Source organism: Hippocampus zosterae, chromosome 2 (genome assembly GCF_025434085.1).
Source record: "Hippocampus zosterae strain Florida chromosome 2, ASM2543408v3, whole genome shotgun sequence".
NCBI classification, from domain to species: domain Eukaryota; kingdom Metazoa; phylum Chordata; class Actinopteri; order Syngnathiformes; family Syngnathidae; genus Hippocampus; species Hippocampus zosterae.
In genome coordinates this window covers 7,591,453-7,617,898 of record NC_067452.1, presented here as the reverse complement: position 1 = coordinate 7,617,898, position 26,446 = coordinate 7,591,453, and the positions used below count along the sequence as shown (strand labels likewise).

At 41.9% G+C, this 26,446-nt stretch overlaps 1 protein-coding gene across 1 annotated transcript; it reads left to right on the top strand.

Annotated features, from left to right (window-relative positions):
* Positions 1-1,533: 1,533 nt before the first annotated feature.
* Positions 1,534-25,816, top strand: slitrk6 (SLIT and NTRK-like family, member 6). Its single transcript, XM_052052565.1, has 2 exons — positions 1,534-1,985; positions 22,061-25,816. The coding sequence occupies exon 2, from the start codon at positions 22,078-22,080 to the stop codon at positions 24,610-24,612; it is 2,535 nt and encodes an 844-aa protein (XP_051908525.1). The 5' UTR covers positions 1,534-1,985; positions 22,061-22,077; the 3' UTR covers positions 24,613-25,816.
* The last annotated feature ends 630 nt before the right edge of the window (positions 25,817-26,446 follow it).

Below are 26,446 nucleotides of genomic sequence, written 5' to 3'. Positions count from 1 at the left end.
GTTTGCTGCATGCTGATGTTTATGACTAAAACATAATGAAATCCACCATACATATAGTAGCAGTGGAGCATATAATTTATCTGCCTGCACCTGGACCAAATCCACAAAAATCACATTACACTACCTGCGATACAACTTGGACGTGTTTTTGCCTGGTCTAAAGTCTTGTCTACTTTCTGCCACTAAACTGTCAGGCGTGCTGGGCATGCAATATTAAAAAAAAAAAAAAAAAAGAAAGTTAATCCACATTCTGTGTTTGGCTTCAGTATTTGTTGAGTGCTTCTTTGATGTCAGCACTTCAAAATTATGTGACACACCAAAAATAACATCTCTGATAAAAATCCAAATGATGGAACAATGAGTCCAGATCCATAAAATCTATCAGCAATATCAAGTATGTTCAAAACATCACTCAACCTTGCTGACCCAATTGAATCCTGGACCAGTACACAGCTTTATTGCTTTCATTACCATATGAAATGAGGAGGCTTAAGAGCTCTCTAGCCACAAGGCACCACTAAGAGGATAGAGTACGTTACAGTATATGTACTCTGAAACAGTCATGTCTGCGGTTTATTGAAAGAGCTGATATGCAAAGTCATTTGAAAAAAAGCATTCTTAAATCCATGGCATTGACATTTGAACAATGACTAACACAGAAAAACAGCATCCTTTGGCTTTTAATTTGGAAAAAAAATATTCTCCTGACAATTGTATGCTCACGCTGGGTCACAAGTAAAGCTCTGTAGACATTTGCTGATGCTCCAGATGGGAACGTAATTCTGCCGAAATCTGGTGACAAACCCACTTGGGTTCTAAGCTGTGAGAAGCCACATTTCCTCCCATCTGAAAGTGATCACGATGTCAAGGCTGCAGAGAATCTAGAAGTATGAATCAGTGACCATTTGGGCTTTGTCATAAAGAATCATGAGATGGAATAACGGACAGCACAGTATAATACGCAACAATGAAGAGGTCAGTGATCGTCTCAGCCTCAAAGGATGCCATCCGAGCTGAACAAACATGCACACACTTTATCCCCCTCTCATATTTGATATCTTCCACTGGACCATAGAATATGTTTCCTGTTTTCTTGCTACCTGTCTATTATATAACAGTAACCATTTGAATGACGCTGCAGCCGAGCTATTTAAAGCTCATCAATTCATTTTCCTCCCTTCTGTAAGATACCTCAAGAGGAGGGAGTTTAGTCTAACATCTATCTCGTGCTGTATGCTGAGACCACACGTTTAGAGTGGTAAAAACCGGAAGTTCTTGTTTTGAAAGCCATATAATTTGTATAGTTTTGTGCAAATATATTCGTATTTCCTTCTAGCCCGCTATAAAATTAAACTGTATTACATAATACTAAAACGTTATGAAATACAGCTGCAAGTTACATTATTGCTGTCAAAATGGCCACCGCTATGAGGGTTTATACAGCCCTTACTCTTATTTTGCCAAGCCGTACCGGATGTTTAGTTGCCTTTTGCTCTAAAGCTTGATCTAACTCCCCTTTCACTGCACCTCCACGGCATGCAAATTAGGAAGCAGAGCAAAGGCGTCGCAGAGTTGTTCACGCTTTACATCGCTCGGCGCTGTGAGAACGGGACGTTGCGGAACACACCTTTGGTTAAAATGGTGTGCGCCTATGTAGAAAAAATAAACAAAGCAGCCGTTTTATTCCACGACACCACACTTTTTAATGTTGTTGTTTTTTAATTCCTTTAGACTGTGAATTTAAACCAATTCACTCTGGAGATGGTGGTGAAGGACTAGTGTCGCCCATCGTCCCGGCATCAGAGGAGAAGGCGCATTTTTCTTTTTTTTTTTCCACGCATGTGACAGCGCGTCAGTGACCGGGGCAAGTGGAGACCTGACTCAAGGAAAAAGTTCACCCTCACCCCGGAGAGACTCGCTTGCGCGCACTCATGGACACTGCGCGCTGTCGTTTGGAATAGCTTCTTCCCCATCACTTTTTGTTGGTAAGAACTCAGTGCCATTGAATTTGATCTCCACTGTATATTCAATTTCATTACAAATGTAGTTGTGAGTTATATGAACTTTCGGAAAGCTAATTTGCCATAGAAGCTACTGTTTTGTGATGCACATACTGTATGCACTGCATCCGATCAATCATCAATTATCATTTCAAACTGCCATAGCCTCCAATGTGGAGCATTTTAGATCAAGAAGGGACACGACGTATTCCCAATTTCCATCTAAATTTTGGGGGGGGGGGGGGGGGGGACAAAAGCTTGAACTTGGCATCTAACCCTGAGGACACCCCTTTGACACAATCGACGGCACAACGCAACCTCATGCTGTGCCCTTTCACTGCCTTGAGTCCAACACTACCGAAATTAATTTCTCGCTTTTCACAGGTCACTGTGTAATTATAGTAGGTGTGTTAGGTGTACAGAAGGCTATTTGCGTTAACCCGAGGCTTCAGGTACACTCTACTACATATGATGACATATCCGAAAGCAGCGACGTTGTTTCAACACCGTAATATTTTTAAACGGTTCTGCACCTCTAAAGTAACCAAGTCTATCCGTTATCACTCCATTTCATCTCTCTCTCTCTCCCAAACACTCTCTTTTTTTTAGATGCAACACCTTTTTGAACATCGCTATGGTTTGTTGCGTTACTTTATTATGCAGAGCATTAATAATGCCATTCCCTCTGATTTTATTTCAGCATCGGTTAATTGCCACATCATGGTTACTGGTTAGCCTCAAACTTGTGAAGTTCGGGGTTTGAATTTCAGCTCCCATCCTTATGTGTGGACTTTGTTTGTTCTCCCTGTGCTCGAGTGGTTTTTCATTGCTTAACCAAAGAGGATGCCTGACCGTTTCACTCGACACCCTAAATTGTCAGGTGTGTAAATGGGTGTTTGTCTATATGTGGGTTGCGACTGGTTCGTGACCTCTGACCCCTGAAACTCATGGGTAAGCAGTATTGACAATTAGTGGCTCAATGGTTAGCTGGTGTGGCAGTGAATAGATTTCCAGTATTTGAATCACAAATCTGGCAGTCCCATATGCATTTTCTCACCAGTCAGCTGGAATTGGCTCGAACACTTGCACCCCATATCCAAATAAGTAGTTGTATAAATTCTGAATTCGCATGATGCCCTGCGATTGACTGGCAGCCATTTCAGGGTGTACCCCGCCTACAGCTCGAAGACAGCTGGCATAGGCTCTAGCACGCCAGCAATTACAGTATCATGAGGATAAAGCTGATTAGAAAATGAATGGATGGATGAATGCACATGAATCTCGATGCATGCATTGTATGTCTGGGCATTGTAAAGTATCTCATGATTAGGAATGATATGGTTAAAATTTCAATGATACCGTTCACTTCATGACACTGCTTATCAATCCGGTACTTTAGCGGTCTTCATGGTTTTTTTTTCCCCCAAAAACATTAAAACAAATTATTAACACAACATAAAAAAAACTTGTCTTGCAAATACAACATTAATGTGAAATGAATACAGAAAAAACTATAATTTACAGAAAAAGAAATAACAACAAATAAATCACCACCGGAAGGTTAGACATTATATTAACCATTATTTAGTGTTCAAGAAAACTGCTGCAGTGCAACGGGGTATATGCAGTTGGACTGCTAAAAACACTCCTGTGAGGCGAGGTTCACATTCTCTGTATGTTTGTTAAGGTTGCTTGTGTTTCCCCTTGACTTTTTAGTGATTACTCGCATTGTCACCATCAACCTTTGAGAGAACTGTAACCACATTTTTGACCATTTCCATCCAAAACAAGGAACACTGACCTTGCAGTCAGCTGTGATGTGCTCATTCATGCGTGAACTACTTATTTCAGTCATCCATCGCAAACTCTTGCTGTCGCCTGATAGGCGAAGAGTAAAGGATTTGGCAAGAGAAAAGATTATGTCATCTTTCCATCCCTCTTCCGGCAAGATCACTCAAACCAAAAATAACCAAATTTTCACATTAGTGTAATGAATGCAATGAGTGTAAATTGATTAATCATGCCAAGAGACTAAGACGTTCAGATGCTACGTTTGTAGCAACTGAGCTAACCCAATGTAAAGGACATTAGTTTGCACTGCATGAGTGCACGTTAGTCAAATCTCCTTTCATTTCAAAGCCGCGAAGTTGACCCCTCTGTGCTGCGAAAGCCTGGTATACATGGCAGGATAATTAGATCGATTTGAGTCCCGAATCTCCTCTCTCAACAATTGTAAGGATTACTGTAATCACGCAAAATGTCCCTGCAATGTGGTGTGCTTTCATATTGCTCTAGATTGCTCAGAAGATTGTTTGGGCCGCTCCGATTTCAAACGGTGAATATTCAACATGATTGAATATTGAATGATTAACATGATTATTTTGGCCTGATTTATCCTTGTGTGTGGTGCGCCCCAAAGACAAACGTCCATGCAGCTGCTTGACAGTGACATGGAGCCAATCAGAAAGCGAGATGACAAGACAGCGAGTAAGCTCGACAGGGAATCCAATATCAAAACAATCATGGCGCAACAGAAAGTCTCTGCTCGCTCGTTACCATCATTCCTTTGACCAGCCAGTGACATTTGCTTTTCTGTTGTTTTTTTTTCTGCTAAAAACAAACCACAAACTGTCAGCACTGCCTCCTCTTTGTCATTGAAATTGTTTAATGTGTAATTGGCTGATTTCACCATGTGGCTGCACACAGAACATCCAAAACTGTTATACCTGTGATTTTAAAAAATATTATTATTAGTATTTTTGTTTTTTAATCGTCATGTGCGAGATCTCACAGAGCTTGTAAGTCTTGGTGACAAGAAAAACTGATTGCACACATTAAAACTGGCTGTCTTGGCAACCGTTTGCAACCTTGAACGAGCCCTAACGAAAAATCAACATTCACTAGGGTTCCCAAACACTCGCTGCTCAGTGGGATACGGGCTTCATGCCGGCGGCACCGCTTCGAAGCCCGAGTTGGTGGGGCTTAGAGTAGCCCTCGTGATGCTAAAACCAAAACCACGCATCCAAATAACATTATAAAAATTGTAAGGTTGCACGCCACCATGGATGTTTTGATTTTTGATATAACACTACAAATCATATCGTAATATGTTCGCACAGCATTTCACTGGCGCAAGAAGAACCATGCTGGAGTGGAATGAGCTAGCTTGCCACCGATTGTGACATCATGATTTTTAGACAAATATATTTCATGACTTTTATTGCGAGTTAGAAAAAATAGCTTAGAGGCAGAAGGGGCAAAATAACGTTCACATAATCTAAATACATTGAAAATAATTGGAGTAATTTCTCCAAGATCAAGAACAGAATTGTCAAGGATGCTCCACTTTTTAAAAGTGAGTACTGGTGCTCGGTACACACCCGAAGCTCACGCTACAGTTCTATTTCAATTCATCAGGTTGTGATTCAGTGTATTTCCATTCTTCAGGTTGTGATTATAGTCAGTATCAATTCAGTAACAATAAATTAATACACCAATAGGAGTGTCCTTCCAGCCATCCATCCATTTTCCGATCCACTTTGTTCTCACAAGGGTCACGCGACAGAGTCAAGTCAAGTCAACAGTATTTATAGAGCACTTTCAAACAGCCATCGCTGCATACAAAGTGCTGTACATGGAGCAATTTAACATGCACAATAAAGTCATGCTGAGTCGAATGCCAAAGAATACAAGTGAGTTTTGAAGATGGGCAGCGTTGTAAATGACCAGAGAAAGTGATCGGGAACACAACAATTTGTCAATGCATCTCGACCAGGCTCATGCAATAAAAAAAGGCAACCAGCTTGTCCTGAATAAACAGCGGCAGCAGCTGTGCAAGGTAGGCACGGAGCGAAAAGGTGTTACTGTTTTATTTATTCAAAAACTGGATTATACATCTCCATGTGCCCAAAGAATCACTTCTTATTGAGGAGCACGCAGATAGGTGTCTTGCTGCCAGACCAAGTAGACCATTTTTGAAAAAGAATATGCAAGCCTTTGGTAAAAGTGTTTGCAGAGTTGATTTCAAAATGAAATCCAATCAAACAGCATTCATTTGTGTTTATTTACCTTCAATTAGTATTGGTCTATTGACAGAAAAGCCATTGTTACCGTATTGCCAGTATCGCACACATTGAAAGAGCCATTTTCTACACTTTAGATCGGTCAGCTTGAACCTCTCCCAGCTGTCTTTGGGCAGTAGGCAGGGGACACCCTGAACTCACACTCACACCTAGGGACAATTTAGAGCAGGGGTCCCCAACCTTTTTTGCCCCAAGACAATATTTTCAGGGACCGGCATTTAAGGTGTGGCAGAAATAATACAACAAAATAATATGAGCTGCATCAAAACTGTGCTGTTTTCGAAATATAATAATAAACACAAGGAGCGTCTAATCTGGCCGTAACACTCTGATTGCGATGGTAATGTTTAATGCATTCAAAATACGATACAATGCAAATTTAAAGTGCTGAAAATGATGACTTACGAGAGCCCCAAGCTTGATATTCTGCAACCAGACGGTCCCATCTCGTGGTAATAGGAGACAATGACACCTCAAGTGTGTGTTTTATGTCCAGTCTACTTTGTAATTTTGTTTTAGTCGCCGTTGCTGCAGAAAACCCCCGCCTCACACAGGTAGCATGTTGGAAATAGCAACAGTGCTATTGTGGCGATCTCAGAATATTCAGACTTTAATCGAGTTGTCTCGAACGTCCTTTTAAGGCCGCCGTCATTTGCGATTTCAAGCAGTTTTTTTTAAACTCATTTTTTAAAGTCGGTTTTTTTGGAGCGTAATCGGTCACGTGACGCAGAAGTGTGGTTTGACGCGTGTCAAGCGTGTCAGAGACGGATTTAACGGAGAATCCGGTATTTTTTCAAAATAAAACATCTTTCGTATTCCGAAATAAATAAAACGGAATTTCTTTCAACCAAGTTCTTTCTGTGTGGCCTGGAACCAAATGCCCTGCGGACCGGCGGTTGGGGACCCCTGATTTAGCGTGTTGATTCAGCCTGCCATGCATGTTTTTGGAATGTGGGAGGAAACCGGAGTACCCGGAGGAAACCCACGCAGGCACGGGGAAAACACGCAAACTCCACACAGGAAGGCCGGGCCCGGAATCGAACCCTGCGCCTCTATACTGTGAGGGAGACATGCGAGCAAGTGGACCACCGGACCACCCGCCAATAGGAGTAAATTATCACAATGTTGTAAAATTTAACCCCACCATATGAACACGTAGCATGTCACATCATATCCACTTTCTCCATGGATCCAGGGCGTATCCGGCAGCAAATGTTCCCGGAGGGCAAGCAGGCTCCCCACTGCCTGCTTTTTTCGTCGAAAAAATTTTGTCGATTACATCGAGAGACCAGCCAACTAATTCCATGGTTAGTTCTTCGGATGAAAACACGGCAGGAGGCTAGGGAAAAAGTTAGACAAAGACAGCACAAAAGACTAAGTGGCGAGCAGGGAAAACGGTGGGAGGGCAGGGGAGCTGTGCAAAAAGTGTCCGCCTTCGTCGGGAGCCAACCAGAAAGATGAGCAATTAAAAACGCACTTCTTCATGAATTGATTGAAATAAAATCCAGGCATCTGTAAATCTAAAACTTGGTGGTTCTGCAACGCTCATTATGCATACATTTTCCATAGTGCTTTTTAGGGTTGCGGTGAGATGGAGCTTATGTTCATGTGAAGTGGGAGGAGGCCAGAGTCTCCGAGCATGGGGAGAACACTCCACCGTGCTGTTAATTTAGCTTTGAAGCTTTCATTGTGCAAATGCCACGAACAATTAACCAATCACAGAAGGCAGACATCCCCTGAAGTTTACATTGGGTCATCGAATGGCATCAAGAGGGGTTGGGAAAAGAGAGACTCATGTGCTTGGTGAAATGTGCTGCGTCGCAAAAGGAAAAAATATTCCTTGGTTGTTGGAAGTGTGATGAAATCAGGCTTGCGTTGAAGTGAATCGCTCTTGCTCTTGCACGTTCGAGGGCGTAGTAGCGGTGTTGAACCCTGTAGGGTGAGCCATCACTCCCATTACTTCGGCTGGAAGAGAGACCCTTACTCCTTCAGTAATTGGCCCCCCGGGATCACTGCATGGCGCTACTGCATGCAACGACGAGAGTGCGCACGAGTGCATAAAAAAGGCACAAAAATGCACTCACATTTCTGCACAGTCAAGCAACAGAGCCGTGGAGGAGGTTGTGTGTGTGTGTGTGACTTGAAATGAAACCGCGGCTGGCTGCATGCAACAAGTAACACTGTCTTTGACTCCCTTCTCGTTTGTGCCTGCGAGCAAAAGCAGTTGGACTTTATGTAATAGTGACCACACGCGACCGTTGGTGTTTGACCTCCAAGGGACTCGGTCGAAGGATGGCTGCTCTTAAGGCAGTTCATGTTTTGCAGTGATACATGCAGACATTGTGTACAGAGATAAATGGCACAGATAGGGGGTGGGGGGAGACAAATCGAGAAGCTGCTTGGAGAGGATTCAGGGCTTTGGGCACCAAAATGGACGGCTGCATTCATGACCCACAATCTCATTAATATTCAATGTTTTTTTTTTTTCTCCGGCAGTTGAAGAAACAGGTTTGTTCCAAGCAACTCTATTTGTGGTGTGTAGTGAGGTCGATGTGCCTCTTGCCGCACGCTATAAATATAAAAACGCAGTCTTGAAAAGTGCATGCAGGGCATTGATGGGCTTTCTGTAGCCAATTAAACATTATTCAAGCAAGATTACTGTTGTTGACACTGCATCCTGTGTGGCTATGTTCACACATTTGAAAAGTGCTCTTGACTGCGAATGTTCGCAGCCTTGCATTTTTATTCAGCTTTTCAACATTGCAAGGCCGTCCCAAAAACAGGTCGGGAAAGCAGAGAGAGTTGTGTTTTGATTCGTTGACTTGGCTTTATACTTTTGACATGCCCTAACATGGGCTGACGATCCTTTTCACTTGCATTCTTCCAGAATTGTTATAGAACGCACTCCTTTAGGGAGACAGTGCAGGACAGCTGAGTCTCGACATTTTGTTAATTCCTGCGATGCTTGGAGGGGCTAAACAGGCTGTAAACGGCCCTCCCCCTAACCTCCATCAAGACTGCTGCTGCTGCTGCTGCTGCTTTATTCACCACAATGACTCAGACCGATTCCACTATCGCCACGGAATGTCTGCACTTTTGGGCACAATTACTATATGACTTACCGCATCCTTGTACTGTATGTGATTAGATTCACGCACCAATTGTGTGTTTTCTAATAAACCTGCAACATTTGTTTTACTTTGTGTGTTGCCAAACTCCTGACTTAATGTCATTAACCATGCACAGATCATGGAAATGTTTCGTCAGTAGGAAATAATTAATCTACCTGAGCCAAGTAATACAGAAGGCTCGTCACAAAAGGCAACTGGGACATTGGTGGGCGTGGGGCTGTAGATTGTCAGGACCCGACTACATTCGCGCAAGAAAATTGTATTTTCATGATGCAGTATTGACATGGAGGGCCCTTAAATGACTTTTTTTTCACTGTGCCCAAATGTCCTGGCAGAACCAGAGCCCAGGTCCTTGTCCTGGTGTTTTGTTGACATATTCTGCTGGAAAAACTGTTTTTTTTTCCTCCTGGAAAAAAAAAACCAAAACATCTGATACACATGCTTGTCACTGGACACCAACAAATATAGACAAGTGTTTCCATGCAGCAATCAATTGCTAATGATGAACATCCTAATTATTCCTCCTGCCACTCCATTTTCTTTCTGGAAACTATCTTCTGTTTCATCATTTCTGCGACCTTGTGATCAGAGCATGTCATTTGCTGTGAAAGAACTTCAGAAGAAGCTTCAACCTAAATAAATAAATAAATAAATAAATAAATACATAAATAAATAAATAAAGGAGCGGAAGATGCAATTAACATCTTTTCTTTGCCAAACCCATTTCCCGTGCTTCAATACTTGTGTCAGTAATATAATTTATAATCGGTAGTGCTGTGTTAAAGTGTTGCTTCGTTTGAGACAAGGGTTGTGTATGAGACAGCAGCAACACCTATTTGCGGAGGGAATCATATGACGATCATTGCCAGTACCCTGTGGCCTTTCGCGCTGATTGTGGTTGCAGTGTTGAATCGAGTAATTCAAGTGGTGAAGAACAGCTCAAGCCTGAAGGCATTCGAGGACCGGTCCGTCATGCAAAATATTGCACCTGGAGGTGGAACTTCGCGCCTTTTCCTTCTTCGCGCCATGATGCTATTCATGATTGTTTTCACTTCGAAACTAAAGTCTAGGCAATTGTAAATGCACACAGGAAGGGAGTAAGAACATTTCGCACGATGACATCATTCCCACATTGAAGTGTTAAAAATTCTGCATCGCTTTCCAACACACATTTGATCCTGCTTCCAAGGTCCATTCAATTTGGGAAGTTTAGCAAATAAAGTGTACTTCCTCATCATTGCCTCTGTCAAGCTCGATAAATCACCATGGATGCAGGTATAGCGGCGTGTTAATGAGGGTGAAGCTCATGAATAAAATGTGAAGAAATGATTTTGCAGGTCAACCAGAAACCAAGCAAATCTCAGAATTGTGACCACACTTTGTTCACCAAATGTATTCACACAATTTATTATTCTTTTTTTTTTTAATTTGGAATCCAAAGTTGATATGGCGCACAGACCTTTTAAAAGTTGAGAAGAGGAAAATTGGGCTTCATAGGGATGTGCAATTATGGAATAACGTGATCTGTGTTGAATATTGCGATATCGATATTGCAATATTTAATCTGTAGCTCAAGAAATGTATTCTTTATTTTTATTCACTAATGAAAGATTTTTTTTATTCATGTGGCAAAAAAAAGCAGAATCAATGCATTTTTCGCACATTTATAGTCCTGACTAATGATAACCTCTTAAGTCTGAATTCAGATTGCTATCTTGAGTTAATTCTTTGCAAAGACTGACACCGAGGATAAAAACAACACTGCAACACGTGGAGCATTTTGTGTGCGAGGCGTACAGAATAAACCGAAAGCAAGGGTGTTGTACCGTCAGTAAAGATCACATGCTGATCACATGATTTTACCAAGTCTGACACATGCTGTGTCACATGCTGTGTCAGACTTGCACTAACATTGGTATTTTGCTGTGGTCTTCAGACAAGATTGAACAATAGACTGTTTGCTTGCAAGACGAGCTCTCACTGGGCTTCGGCGGAGCTGCAAATTGAATCGTCTGAACAGCAAAGTGATGCATATTTGAATGGTGAATGTCAAGCAGGAAGTGCTGAAAGACATTTTCTCTCACGCTCCTCTGACATGGTGTTCCATGCAACTTTGATCTCTTAGGAATGCCAAGAATATAGACAAAGTCTGTTGACAGACAGAAGACGCGTGAGGCTAATGTCCTTCTATGTAGGGCACGTGTCAAACTCAAGACCTGGCGGCCAGATCAGGCCCGCCAGGTCATTTAATGTGGGCCGCAAAAGCAAATCATGTGTGTCAGCTTGCTAAAATCTCTAATGAAATGTCAAATTGTTATATGTAAAAAATAACGTTGAGATTTTGTCATAATTTTGCGACCTAATTTACACTCACTTGAACAATAATTGAACAAATAATATAATTGACTTGACTGATTTCAAAACTAATAATCTATTAATTTGTTGTGTACAAGTAAGAATTTTGTGGTTTCACTGTCATAACGGCCCTCCAAGGGAAGACGTAACTTCAAATTGGCCCGTGACAAAAATGATTTCGACACCCCTGATATAGGGCTTCTGCTGTGATATTATTCAGCGATTGATAACCTTGGCTCATAGTCTGGATTTTATTTCGTGCTTGGGTGAGCAGTATTATTATTATTGCTGATAAAGTATTAAAAGGAAATTGCTGTAAAGCTTCCACATCAGGCTGTTGTGTTCATGTGTGCATGCCTACTAACTGCTTGTCCTCTTCGGTCACACATGAACATGTCTTTGACATACCCTGCCGATTTAACTACACTTCATGTCGGTTTTGGGATAAAAGGTAGATTTCTCAGTGTCAACACTTGACACTAATGGAACAACACAATAGAGGGGTGCTTCAAAAGTTTTGCAAATAAATATCAGAAGGGAAATGGAAAATTTGTACAATGTCCGTTTGTGCCATCAGCATGTGATACCGCTGCAAGCGTAAACAAATGGGTCAAAAACAGTGGGAAAAAAACAGTTAAAAAATGTTTGATAGTGTGTTAACTTCACAACATGTCACAGATGGGTTACATTAGTTCTGCTCCGTGAGTCTTTCCACAGCTATTCTGTCATTCATTACTTTCAATTTGGCTGTCACAAAGTAACTTTGTGCAGTACAAACCAAAAATTGTTGCATGATGTGATGATGGAGGTTCAATTAACCGTGAGCACTGGCTCACGAGAGTGGGTCGCTGGTCAGGTGGCTCATTGCTTGACTGCAGTATCAACTTTCCACCATTAGAAGGGGCTAGTATCCATCCATCTATTTTCAAATCCGCTTATCCTCACGAGAATTGCGGGAGTGCAGAAGCCTATTTCCAGCTGGCTTTGGGCAGTTAGGCGGGGTGCACCCTGAACTGGTCGCCAGCCAATGGCAGGGCACTCATAGACCAACTACCATTCATGCTTATAATCACACCTAAGGGACAATTTAGAGTGTTCAATCAGCCTGCCACGCATGGTTTTGGAATGTGGGAGGAAACCGGAGTACCCGGAGAAATCTCACACAGGCACGGGGAGAACATCCAAACTCCACACAGGAAGGCTGGAGCTGGAATCGAACCCTGCACCACTGCACTGTGAGGAAGATGTGCTAACCAGTTGCCCACCGTGTCGCCGAAGGTGCAAGTAGACTGTTTGAATACATTTCACAGTTGGATGTAGACCGTAAATGACTGTGGAATATGGCCAAGATTGTGCCACCTGATTATCCTCAAGGCAAATATTCTGTGTAGACCTGTTTTTGTAGATGACTGTTTGAAGTTATTATTCTTTCCCCCGCCCTACAAAATAGGTAACAGTCTGCAAATTAGGGGAGTGTCAGTTGCAGTATTATTTATTATTTAGTTATGTTCTTCTTCATATAAGAGGAATAATAATTATCATCATAATAATAATAATCATGATAATTAGTCGCTGTAGTATGCATGACGATAAAGACAAATGTGCTTTAAAGGGATTTTTTAGGGTGCTTAAAATATGTGGGAGTCTGGAGATATTGGCAGGTTTGCTCTCTGTTAGGCTGGATTTAATATGCATGCTGCTTTTTTTTGGGGGGGGGGGGTGCAAGATTTGACACACGTTTGGTGCTGACCATTGAAAGTCTATACCGGGTCAGGGTTAGGTGAATCATGCTGTGGATGCCCACCTTAATGTGGATGTTGAGATTTGCCGCAATGTCCCGGTGTCCCCCAACACACACGCACACACACACACACACACACACACACACACACACGCTCACACACACACACACACGCACACATTTTGCACGCCCCTGTAGTGAAATATCATGTACACGTTTCCATCCTTCTAGATAAACTGCACCCGACAAGATTATTTATTCAGTTGTCTGCTTTTGTTAAGAGAAGTCATGTTTGGTTTCCGTCCTTGGTGTTTCACTCATGTTTATCTGAAAATATCCTCTGTGATAACAGTGCTTCAGACTTTTTGCAGAGCTTCAGTGTCTGTGTTGTGTCTGGAAAGTGACCTTGGCCTAACATATATTGTAGCAAGGATGTGAGACACAGAACAGTGCTGAAAAATGAATGATTGAAGAACAGTGTACTGCTATACTGTATAGCGATTCATACTTAATGCCCCCACTCTATTGTGGAGTTTTAGGTGATTGTATGTCATGTACCTGTATGTCTATTTGAAAACTCATGTTTTCATATACTGTAATCGCGCCCAACAGCTGGTAACCCCACCCTCCAGTGGCCCACACTTTGTGAGGAGCGGTGAGGCTTCTTTGATGAGCAATTGAAACAGAGGAGGGTCCGAAGGTGAATGCATTTGGATACAAGAATTATCTTTTTGATAAAATGGGGAAAAAGATAATAGTCACCTGCAAGGTTGGTAACATGCAGCCTTCAGGTAAGCGACACATGGACAATGTTTATCTTCATCTAAAAGAGGTGCTGTTTTAAGAAATAAGCGCTCTGACTGAGGACACGGTGCACCAATGATGGTTGCATTCGAAAATTAATGGGAGCGGCGAGCGTACTCTCCGAACACACCCACTCTCAGGGTAGTGTACTGTCGTTATAGTGAATACCCGCACATGCCCTGTAGGTTAGCTTGACAGTTTAGCTCAACACTAGGTGATCAAATATTCACGAAACTTCATGTCAATTATGTATGTGGGCGCACACAACTTATTTGTCAAAAACATGTTGTGGTTGATCCCCTTGAAAATATGACTACTTACAAAATTAATTGGATCTGGAAGAAATTTCTCAACTTGAAAGTTTTGTAAGTAGAGACACGTTTTCCATGTCAATGCCCTAATTTGTTCCAAGCTCCCCCAAAATTCAGACAAAATGTTTCCTCAAGCATCAAAATGCATCAAAATGTATAAATGCATGTTACAATTAAAAAATTGCAGAACAAATGAGAGTTGTGCATAATGTAAAAAAACAAAGAATAGAATCAAGAATAAAAATGATGGTCATTTAACTTTTAACTGCGTCTTCATCGTTGTTTGCCCTCTTTAGTCCATGTTCTTTCTCAGCAGTAGTTTTTGCCTGGCGTTTTGTAAAGAACTGGTCCAAGGACGTTTGCAGTTGTCCGCTTTTAACAACCCTTCAAAAATGTCCAAGGCAAACACCAGCATAGTGAGCGATCGCGCGACTGATGAACACTTTTTCTGGGTGATTCACATTTGGGTAAAACTATCGGAACACCTCCTGGGTGAATGTGGAGGACACTGCATTGACACCTATCCATCAATCAATCTATCTTCACACACAGACACATACGGTAAAAGTCCCTCTTAGCCAATGGGATGCCAGGATGATACTGGGAAAATAGCCAATGGCAGAGCAGCTATAAGTATGTTGCTTTCGGGAAACTCGGAGCTGCGAGTATCAAGCCATAATGTATATTTACCTTTTGTATTTTGAAAATTTGTCCGTAACAAGAGGCAATATTTTCCTGGTGAGATGTTTTCGTAACTTGAAAATTTCGTGTGAAGAGATTTTTGTAAGTAGAGGTACCACTGTAGTGCACATCCACTTGACGGAACTTCATAAAGCAACCATCCACAAAGGTAATTCCTCCGATTCCCCTATTGACATACACTCAAAATTCGGGACACAGACTGGCACCAAAAACAATTGATGTAGATTGTAAATCTGATGTGTACACGCCTACACCAACATTCAGCATACAGTATGGTAAAGGCTACGCATGTCCCAAAGGTTTCTTTCCAGTACAAAAATAAATCATAACATTTTTACTTTCAGCTTTCTCCAAAACCTCTCTTCTTAAGGTCTCAGTTTGAACCCAAAAGTTTGAATTGTGGTCAAAGTATACAAAAAGAAATGATTAGTCGAGAATATGCATCATTAACCAATGTGTTTTTTGCCAAAAAAACATGCAGACTTGGTCTCAAAATAAACTGGAATTCCTCGCATTTGTCATTTCACAAATTATATCCATAATTGTACATAGCAGCCGAAAAAAGTTCAAAACACACCACAATGGGACCCAACAGCACGAAATCAAGCAGAAAGTGTAACAGAACTGACATAACGTCATGGAATCCGGATACTGGCAAATGTTTGAAATCCATATAGAGTTAATCTCCACTTCCAACATCTCTTTCTTTCATTAATCCATTTCTCCTTTGAATTTAGGGTATTTTCCGCACTATAAGGTGCTTTGGAGTACAAAGTGCACCTTCTATTTTTCAACTGTTTTCATATATAGGGCACACCGCATTATAAAGCGCAAAGAATAGAAGCTGATAGTGGCTGCAGTTGCGCTATGCATGCACTCGATGGAGCTATGCTTATGGAAAGACAATTTAATACAATACAGCTTTATTTATATAAAGCTTTCACAATGACTGCAGCTGTAACAAAGCACTTTACGGCATTTAAAATACTACATCCAAGAAATCCCTCCGTCCAAAACAAACAACGCTATCTGGCCTTTCCCCTGGATGGAAGTACGCGTGGAATCTAGGGCCCCCATCATCACCCCCCTCCTTCTCGACCATGGACAGATAAGCCGGGACTGTCTTCATGATGAGCAGACCTCGACGAAGCAGCTATGACCTGTACACGCATACACATTCACAACTGGACAACCACACACGCATACACATCCTTGTTATCACCGTCTTCATCGCTCCGATTCTTTTTCCCCCGTGACGTGGTCCTATATGCAGAGCGCAACAGGGACCGTGCAGCTGGTCATTATCGGCCGCGTCGCGGTTACCCCCCCTCTCCTCCCCCATCCCCACTTCCCATTCATCCTCCCCCTTATTACATGTTATTTTTTGTGACTTGTTGTAACTGTCATATGCTTATTATGTGCTCGGGTCTTGTTTTTATCCTGGACTCAAATTATCCTCCGAAGAGGATAGTTCGAGCGTGTTTTTTTTTTCCCTCTCCCTACCCAGCGTTTTCCTTTCTGAATTCTGATTGTAATTTCCCCATTGCGGGACAAATAAAGGATATCTTAAATCAGAATATTGATCCATATATACGACGCATTGGATGATAAGGCTCAGTGTCGGTTTTTGGGTGTGCCTTATAGTATGGAAAATACAGTATTCATGCACCAAAGCATGTCACCCTACAATCACTAGAGCAGGGGTGCCCAAACTTTTTGGACCGAAGATCTACTTTTCGATCAACTAACCTCCTGAGATCTACCCTTACCGGCACGCACACACACGCACACATGCACGCCATGATGATAAACAGCCTGAAACTGAGGCATGCGATGCACTTTTGCAACTATCGTTAACTATCGTAGCTCACACGTACTGTTTTAAAGTGCTTCCCTGTGCCCTCCAAGATTCCTATTCTTTGCCCATGCCCTCGGTGAATTGTACACAAAGCAAACTCTGAATGACGATAAAAGATAGAGCGCAACAGCTCTGTTTACAAGCTGCAATTGCAGACTGTTGAGCGCAAACAACTTCCGGTGACGTAATCACACGCCACCGTAAATTCAAGATTGACCTGCTTTATTTTATCTTTTATTTTTATTTTTTGGTGAAAATGAGACTGATAGGATGATTAGGGTGCAAAGTACATTAACACAAAAAAATATATATTACTATCATGTACAAAGAGACACAAATGGTTGTTTTGTTTTGTTTTATTTTTTTTTCTCCTCGACACTCCTTGGATCTACTTGGGACCTGTCTTAGATCTACCGGTAGATCAGGATCTACCTAATGGGCACCCCTGCACTAGACAGTTAAACGTGACTGCCTGGGTAATCCGTGCCACACCGTTCGTTTGTTTGTTTGTTTGTTTGTTTGTTTGTTTGTTTAATGAGCATATATAGTACACACAATAACAGATTGACAAAAGGCAAACAAAAATTACGAAGGGAAATTAAAAGTAAGTAAAAGGAAAAAAAACACATCATCACAGTTGTATGCTCAAAGGAGTAGGAAGAAGTAAATAACTTATCTAGTCCTACCCCTTATTATGTAGCAATTTGTATTGATCATTTTTCAAAACAAAGAAAAATCTACATATCATCAAATACTTTTACCCTTATGTATACTATACTTTTCTATTTATACACCTTTCAGTCTGTGTATATAATTATTCTTTCTCCTTTTTTATTATTTTACTTTTATTTTATATTTTATTATTATATTATTTTCTCATATTCATTATAATTAGCATTTCTTCAATATAATTGATAAGTTGATCAAAATCCAAAACAAGAACAAAAAGTTGTAATACTATATTTTATTAGTATATCAAATGTATCTTCTTATTTCTGATTCATGTCGGTTTTTTTGTACTAATCTTTTGAATTTGTTTTTAAACTCCTCCAACGATTTATTTTCAGGTCCGTTTCAAGCTTATTCCACAGATTGACACCTATTACCGATACACACCTTTGCTGGATGTTTGTTCTTGTTCGGGATTTTTTGTATTGATTAGTACCCCTTCAATTATAAAAGCTCTCTCTAACTTCAAAAAGCTTCTGGATATTTTGGCAAAGGAGATGTGCTTTATACATTAATTGGGTGATTTTGAAGTCAACCAGGCCATAGAATTTCATTGTGTTTAATTTGATGAATATTGGATTTGTGGGTTCTATATATTTAGACCTATTGATTATTCTGATTGCTTTTTTTTGTAGTTTTAAAAAAGGGATTGTGTTTGTTTTACAGGCTCTCCCCCATATTTCCGCACAGTAGGTCATATATGGGAGTAATTATGAGTAATTTAATGTGTACAAGGAACTCTTATTCAACACATCTTTAATTTTGTGGAGTATCCCGATAGTTTTGGATATTTTTCTTTTAACGTTATCTATGTGTGGCTTCCAGGATAGTTTAGTATATATTACTAGTCCAAGAAACTTATTTTCATAAACTCCTTCTATTTCAATTAAATTTTTCTTTATTTTAACTTGGTCTTTTATTGGTCTCATGCCAAAAACAAGTACCGTATTTTCACGACTATTTGACGCATCGTACTAATGGCCGCAGTCTCATTAATGGGTGACATTTCTGTATTTTACACATACACAGGACGCATCGTACTAATGGCCGCAGTTTTACAGTGGTAAAACATACGCCAGCTTAAACATACGGCATGCATGCGCGCACTCTAACACGTTAGCTTGAAGCATACGGTAGCATACCAAGACATACAGATAAGATAAAAACACATTTTTAAAAAGGCAACGAAAGCAGAACTGAGTTCGGGTGTATTTTATTTAGCCATCGTACAATGTTCTCACGTTTTTCGATCAATCATCAGCCAGAAATCCATCAAAGTCCTCATCCTCTGTATCAGAAGCAGAGGACTGCACATCTCAGTTGTCATTGAATGCATCACATGCTAGTGTGAGTTGCTACGCATTGCCGAGCGGAAAGAAGGAGTAGCAACAGCAAAGTCAACATTTCTCTCGTGTGAAGCTTTCCCACATTTGAAAGTAAAGAACAGAGCGAAACATGGTGGCAGCGCGTGTGTGTGTAGAAAGAATTGAACAATTGTGCAAGTACCGTAATCCATCAAAAACGCCGCGTTCCCTCTCGTTGTTGTGTAACTCGCCAAGCGCTGCCTCTCACTCTTTGTAAAGTTGTGTTTGCCACCGATCATCCATTGTTCCCATGCCGTTCGCAACTTTACTTTGAACGCCCGGTTGATGCCAATGTCCAGCGGTTGGAGTTCTTTAGTCAAGCCTCCGGGAATAACGGCAAGCTCAGAGTTCATTTGCTTGACTTGTTTTTTTTCACCGCTGCTGTGAGATGGGCACGCATGCCAAAAGCATAACCGGTGGCTTTAAGTTTGAACTGAGCTTCGTAGGCGTGTCTTTTTGTCGAATTTATTTTCAGGGGTTCTTAGAAACCAAAACCGGAGTTGTTTTGCAACAATGCACATTGCCACACTCTATACAAGTGTTGGTACTGGCTTGAGGCGTCCACTTACACGCCCACCCTTCACCATTGGCGGACTAGCTTGCCTGTCCTCTCTCTCCCTCTCTCTCCCTCTCCATATGTGTATATATACACGCCCACCCTTCCCTGATTGGCCGACTTTCCCGCATGCCTGGCCACAGTCACTTCCGCCTTTTCTCTATATAAACAGCGTGTCGGCTGTCAGTCAGATTTTGGAACTCAGCGCATATAAAGGACGCTCCGCACCATAAGGCGTCCTGTCCATTTTGGAGAAAATGTAAGACTTTTAATGGCGCCTTATAGTCGTGAAAATACGGTAACTTAGTTTTTGTTAAATTTAAAGAGTTGAATGTCAGTGTCAGTGTGCACAGTGGAACACACTGTTGTAGTCTGTGTTGATTTTGGAATGCAAAACCAAAATAATTTAAAGGCTCATACTTAGGTTTTGACACTAGACTCATCTACTTTTTTGAGTTGCACTCGTAGGTCCACGGTCATTGGACACTCCTCTTTTTGTATGTTATTACCTCCCACCAGCGGTAATTGACAGTAGTTGCGAATCTGGATGAAGTAGAAATGTTTTAAGATGCCTGTTCAATTCTTTGACCACTCCTCAATTTCATTGTTTCATGCAACATATACGACAGATGACATACCACGTCACTGGCACGTGCCACAATCATGAACCGTCTGCATACGTCATCACTATCACAGCAAAAATAAAACAGTGCAGTATACCTTTCGGTCCTACAGACCACAATGATTTTGTCACGTATTGTATTTAACTCACCACTCATCACACTGTGCGTGTCTGTTTTCAATTTATTTAATTCAGCCAAGTGTCTGCTTGCGTGTGTCTGTTTTAGTTTTTTTTGTTTTTGGTGTTGTTGCTGTTGTTGTTTTTTTTATTATTTGGCTGACTGTCCATTTGCACGGCGTCTACGTGTGACATGAAAATCACTTTCTCGACGCCGACTGGCTGTCGCCGATGAGGGACAGACTTGGGCCACGTGGGTCGGCCTGAAATACTGTCAGCAGTCCACTGACGGACTGCTGACGCCCACTTCTGAGCTACAATTTTTTCTGATGATGAATCAGGAGATGAATTGTATGCTGAATGTGATCTTCAAAGGTGTTTTTTCTTTTTTTTTTTTTTTTTTTGTGGGCAAATATGTTGTTTTTCTCTTTTCTCAAAACTAGTGATTTCAACCTAGCAATATTAAAATGGCTGTTACTGCCCCAAGAATGAATTTAGTTTAGAATTGGAATATATGAATGGAATATATGAATATATATTGGAATATACAGTATATGAACATCTCAATTTGCATTTTCTTTTTCAAACCACATGGACAATTGAGCCAGAGCGGTGTGTTCATATTTATCTTCCCAGCAATGTTTTACACATTATTAGGTGTTAAACACTCATGCAAAGGTTATTAAAAAATAGCATGCAAATAAATGCATGGCTTAGTTTTTTGGGTTCATTAATTTTTTACAGACACAATTTTACTTTTTTGTGTTATGAGCAGTGATTTTTTTTTTAATTACTTAAATATATGTTGTGTCTCAGCTAAATTTTATGGCTTACGTCTTAGGACTTTGAACAAAATAAGGTGTCTTGCTTGAAAATTTCTGGCACACACACACACACACACACACACACATAATCTCAGTCTTGCATGTTTGAGTAATTTCAGAGAATAAGGAAGTAGCGACGAACAAGACTGTACGCATGAATGGAGTGGTAGCTTTTGATCTCCAAAGGATACAACTTGCATGGTCTCGTGCCGTGAAGCATTCCTGATGCTGAGTTTATAAAAGAATGCATTCTTCTTGTGACTTTATGTACCGTATTTCTGATTCGAGATACCACTCAGACAGTTCATGAGAAGGATTCAGCCTTTGATCTGTTGTCACTTGAATCAGATTAATGGATACATTTTGTTGAAGTTGCAATGCTCTTAGCATCCCCTGCGTTGGTATTCATTCAGTCCAGCTGAGAGATAACTAGTTCGGAAGTTCTTATAAACGTGCGTTTGAGCTAGACATGAGTTGACATTTGAACCGACTCGCTCTATGTGAGTCATATAGATGCATGGCATAGGCTGGGCCAGATAAGTGAGTCAAAGGAGAGACATGTTTTCAAACGCACCATTATCCCACTGTGAGTCACAAGAAAAAGATGTCTTTGGGTTGCCTCTCAGCCTAGAACTAGAAAATATGTATTATCTCTAAATTATTGTTGAAGTCTATTATATGGGTTCCCTTTTGTTGCTAAATGTTCTTGCAGTACACTTTTGTAGGCATTTGGCGATGCCTCACAAAATACGGTATCATGAAAATTTGCAACTGATTGCTTTTTTTGACCTTCAAATGTGAATCTATGTGAATTTAATGTTGTTTTCCCCTCTCTGCTCCCCATCCACTCTTTTGTTTTTACAGGTGTCACAGACTTGATCATGTTGCCCTGCGTCATTTTCATCAGCTTGTTTTTATGGGCGGCCCACTCTCAAGATTCCCATCTCTTAAAGCCGTCAACCTTCATTAGCGAGTCCTGTGACTCCTTGTGCTCTTGCGAGGCAAAGGATGGTATCTTCTATATTAACTGCGAGCAGAGAAACATCAGTACAATCTCCCAAATAAAAGTACTGTCCAACGTGCCCTTCCATCTGAACCTTTACAAAAACGACTTGGTTGAGCTCCATGCGGAAGAAATGGAAGTGCTCAAGAATGCCCTCTCTCTACACGTCGGCGGTAATAGCATCCAAGAGTTGGAGCCAGGAGTCTTTAGTGCCCTTGGTTCGCTGAAAAAACTCCACATCAACAGGAATTTCCTCGTCACACTCAAGGAGGACACTTTTCAAGGCCTAGTGAATTTGGAGTTTCTTCAAGCGGACACCAATTTCATTCGGGTCATCGAACCGGGGGCTTTCAATAAACTGATTCGCCTCAAGGTCCTCATCCTCAATGACAATTCCATCGAGTTTTTACCAAACAACATTTTTCGTTTCGTGCCTCTCACCCACCTGGACCTGCGAGGCAATAAACTGCACACGCTGCCCTACGTTGGCTTTTTAGAACACATCGGCCGGATTATGGAACTACTCTTGGAGGACAATGACTGGGTGTGTGACTGTGACATTTTGCATTTAAAAATCTGGATGGAGAATATGAGGGGCCAGTCAGCCATCGGGGAGGTGGTTTGCAGTGCGCCGCGCAACTTCAAGGGGACCATCTTGGCTAAAGTCAAGCGAGAAATTCTCTGTCCGTCCCACGCAGATATCAATTTAGAAGAGCCCTCCAAGTCACTGGACATGGTTGTGACGCCATCATCCAAAGGGGCGCAGATTCCCAAAATGAGTGATGCCAAAGACGACGCCAAGCAACCAACGCCATCTCACATTCCGAGTAGTCCTTGCGTAGAGCATTGTTCGTGTCACAGTTATCCGGTGGCAGGGTTTTTGATGCACTGTCAAGACAGAGGAATTCAAAAGGTGTCCGATATCGGAGTACCTCCTCAAAGCCCAACTAAATTGGTCATGACAGGAAATATGATTCAGAAACTCTACAGGTATGATTTTGTTACACATGATGGCCTGGAATTGCTCAATTTGGCAAACAATAGAATTGATTATATTGACAATGAGACTTTCCTTAGCTTAAGCAGTTTGAAGAAACTGCATCTGAATGGCAACCGGATAGAAAAACTGCACTCCACCATGTTTGTGGGTCTCCACAACCTCGAATACTTGTACCTGGAATATAACCTCATCAAGGACATTGCTCCAGGCACCTTTAATCCCCTGCCAAACCTTAATCTGTTGTCATTAAACAACAACCTGCTCAGCTCTCTTCCCGCACAGATATTTCGCAATGCACCTCTCGCAAAATTGAATCTGAGGAAAAATCTGTTCATGCACCTGCCAGTGAGCAACGTACTTGATCAACTCGACTCATTAGAGCAAATTTATTTAGAGGACAACCCTTGGGACTGCAGCTGTGACTTGTTTGGCCTGAAACAGTGGGTAGAAAAACTGAGAAAGGACACAGTAGTGGGCTCCATTTTGTGCCACACCCCAAAGAAAGTGATGCAGGCCGATCTTAGAAGCCTCCGCCACGAAGTGCTGTGCACTGGTTTGGGCACCCATTCTTTGGTTCCAGATGGCGAGGAAAGCATGACCGCCACGCTGGGCCCCGATGGCACCGGCAGAGGCTTGTTCAACTCCCTCACAGACACCGTCCCACTCTCCGTGCTCATTCTTAGCCTTCTTGTTTTAGTCCTCATGATTATATTCTGCTCGGCCGGGCTGGTTGTGTTTGTGGTGCACCGGCGGCGCCGCAGAGCGAAAAGAAAAGCAGCGGGAGATCACCCAAGAGACAACAGCAGCAGCAGCCCTATTCACTTACATTATAGCATGTATGGACAGAAAACAACACACCACACACTGACACAAAGACCCGGGTCTTCAACACTGTACGAGGAGAGGTCGCACAGTCCCATTGTGCAGATATGTCGCAATCCCACATACTGCTCTCAGCACAAAGATCACGATACCGATCTAGATTATGGCCTCGACCAATCCAGCTCCAAGAATCACGCCTGTCGGAGTATCATGGAGAAAGAGAACACCTCCCCACTTACAGGAAACCCGAGCCCCAATTTCAAGCCAAAGGCAGGGGAATGCCCGGCTGAGTTTGTTTCGCTCGGAGACCCCAATTCCTTGTATAGGAATATCCTGGAGCGGGAGAAAGAGTTGCAGCAGCTTGGAATAACGGAATACCTTCGAAAAAACATGGCTCATCTTCAGCCTGCTGTAGAGAGGCAGGGCCCAGGGCACCAGGAGGAGTTGAAGTTAATGGAGACAATTATGTACTCCCGGCCGCGCCAGGTCATGCTCGAGCAAACCAAGAACGAGTACTTTGAACTCAAGGCCAATTTACATACAGAGCCAGACTACTTGGAGATCGTCGAGCATCAACCGGCATATAACTGAGCTCCGTCACAAATTCAAACCCAGTGTGACGTTTTGAAGCAAGTGCCTTTCCCTCTTTGCCCTCCTCCATTTACCACAGTGTGAAATATCTGTAACGGGCACGTCACTTTATGTCAAACTGTAGCACAGAATGTAACTGTGCAGATATTTTATCGATTGACAGCCATGTCATGTAGCCAGCCAGCGGAAGGTGGACTTTTTTTTTCTCTCGCCAAATGTAACATAAACGGGCGCTCGTTTTTTGACCCATCCAACTTCCAAATGAATTGATCGGAAAGGACTCTGCCCTCAACCCCCCAGCACCTCCCCCCCACACACACACATTCAGTCAGGATAAAGCAGATGTTAGAAAACATTGAATTTGAATCACCACTTGACCTAGAATTGCTGTTTAATCAGTCTGTCCTCACTCCGGGTCTGACCTGATTCCACCCTCTGTCAACATAAGCCAGCTGGATTGCTTGAACCGGAATGCTCATTGTGCTGCGAGCTGGGGGGAGGTGGGGGGTGTATGTTGGGTGGAGGGGTTTTCGGGTCGGCAATAGAACTAACTGTACATCCGAAACACTGAAACCTGGGTCTTGGGTTTTGTTTTTTCTTGTCACCTCTCCTGTCCTATACACTGACCACGTATCACGGAATAATTAATTATTTTTATACAGATGTGCGATAGGTCACATAGACGAGGCTTTCTTTGTCTAAATGAACTATACGTAGAGTGCTTAGAAGTAGAGTCCGTTATACAGTGCCACTGTCTTGCAAAATGCATTGCACAAATCAGATGCCACAAGAAAGTGCATGACAATCAACCGAGTCCTGCTGAATTGTTTTTCTTCCTGCGTCAAATACTACATGTATACAATCAGCCCCAATTTGGCTGATCTGAACATATGTTGCAAACTGGACTGGTTTGAGAGATTGCAAAATAATGCATTTCCATTTTGTAACTCTCCTCCGTGACGCTCAGCAAGACTGTCTGCAACTTATTTTGTAAACCTGGACATTATTCAGGATTCCATGTAAGCACATACGCTGTTGCTGTTTTTTTCCCCCAACCTAACTTGATTTAATTATTTATTCTGTACATCTTGTGAATAGTCATGTCACATTTTATATTTTGGTTTTGTGTGCCTTCAGTGCTGTACAGACCATTAAAAATGATGTTGTAACTAATGAACAGAGAAAATAAAGAATACAACATAAATATGGATGTTTTAATGCGAGTTGAAGCATTGGAATGGACATCTCGGTCTTTGCTTTCCTGATCGCCCTCCCACCTCCCCTCCAGTGAGCTTCCTACAATCCGAGCTCATACTGGTGCAAACAATAATGTGGTTATGTCCCTGCTGTTGTAGCCCTGCTTTCTGCGCAATGGCTCAAATCTAGTCCTTAATCACACAACAATGGCTGTGGGGGGTTGTCGCGAGCCAACACATTTTCTGCAACAATTGATGCTGCAAAAGCTCTTTGGGAGAGCAGCACACACTACCTCACAGCAGGGGACATGAAAACACATACGTACGCTGCAACAGCAGACAAACACCGCTGCGGACTGATGTTTGTTGATGGACTTGTGTGCATGACACTCAACGCATGGATTTGGAAGGATTTATGAGGGAGAAGTTGGAGGTATCGGTCCAATCTGAAGCACCGGTATAATTTTAGGGCGCTGTCGATCATGCTGCAAAAGTCATTCGCCAGAGGGAGACTCAAATTTAGTGTTACTAATAAAACTTGATGCAAAGGTTGAGAAAATGGCTTTGTCCATTTTACATTTTTACTAGGATATGCAGTACTCTCAATAAGCTGTTTATCTTCTGCTGATAGCACTGGG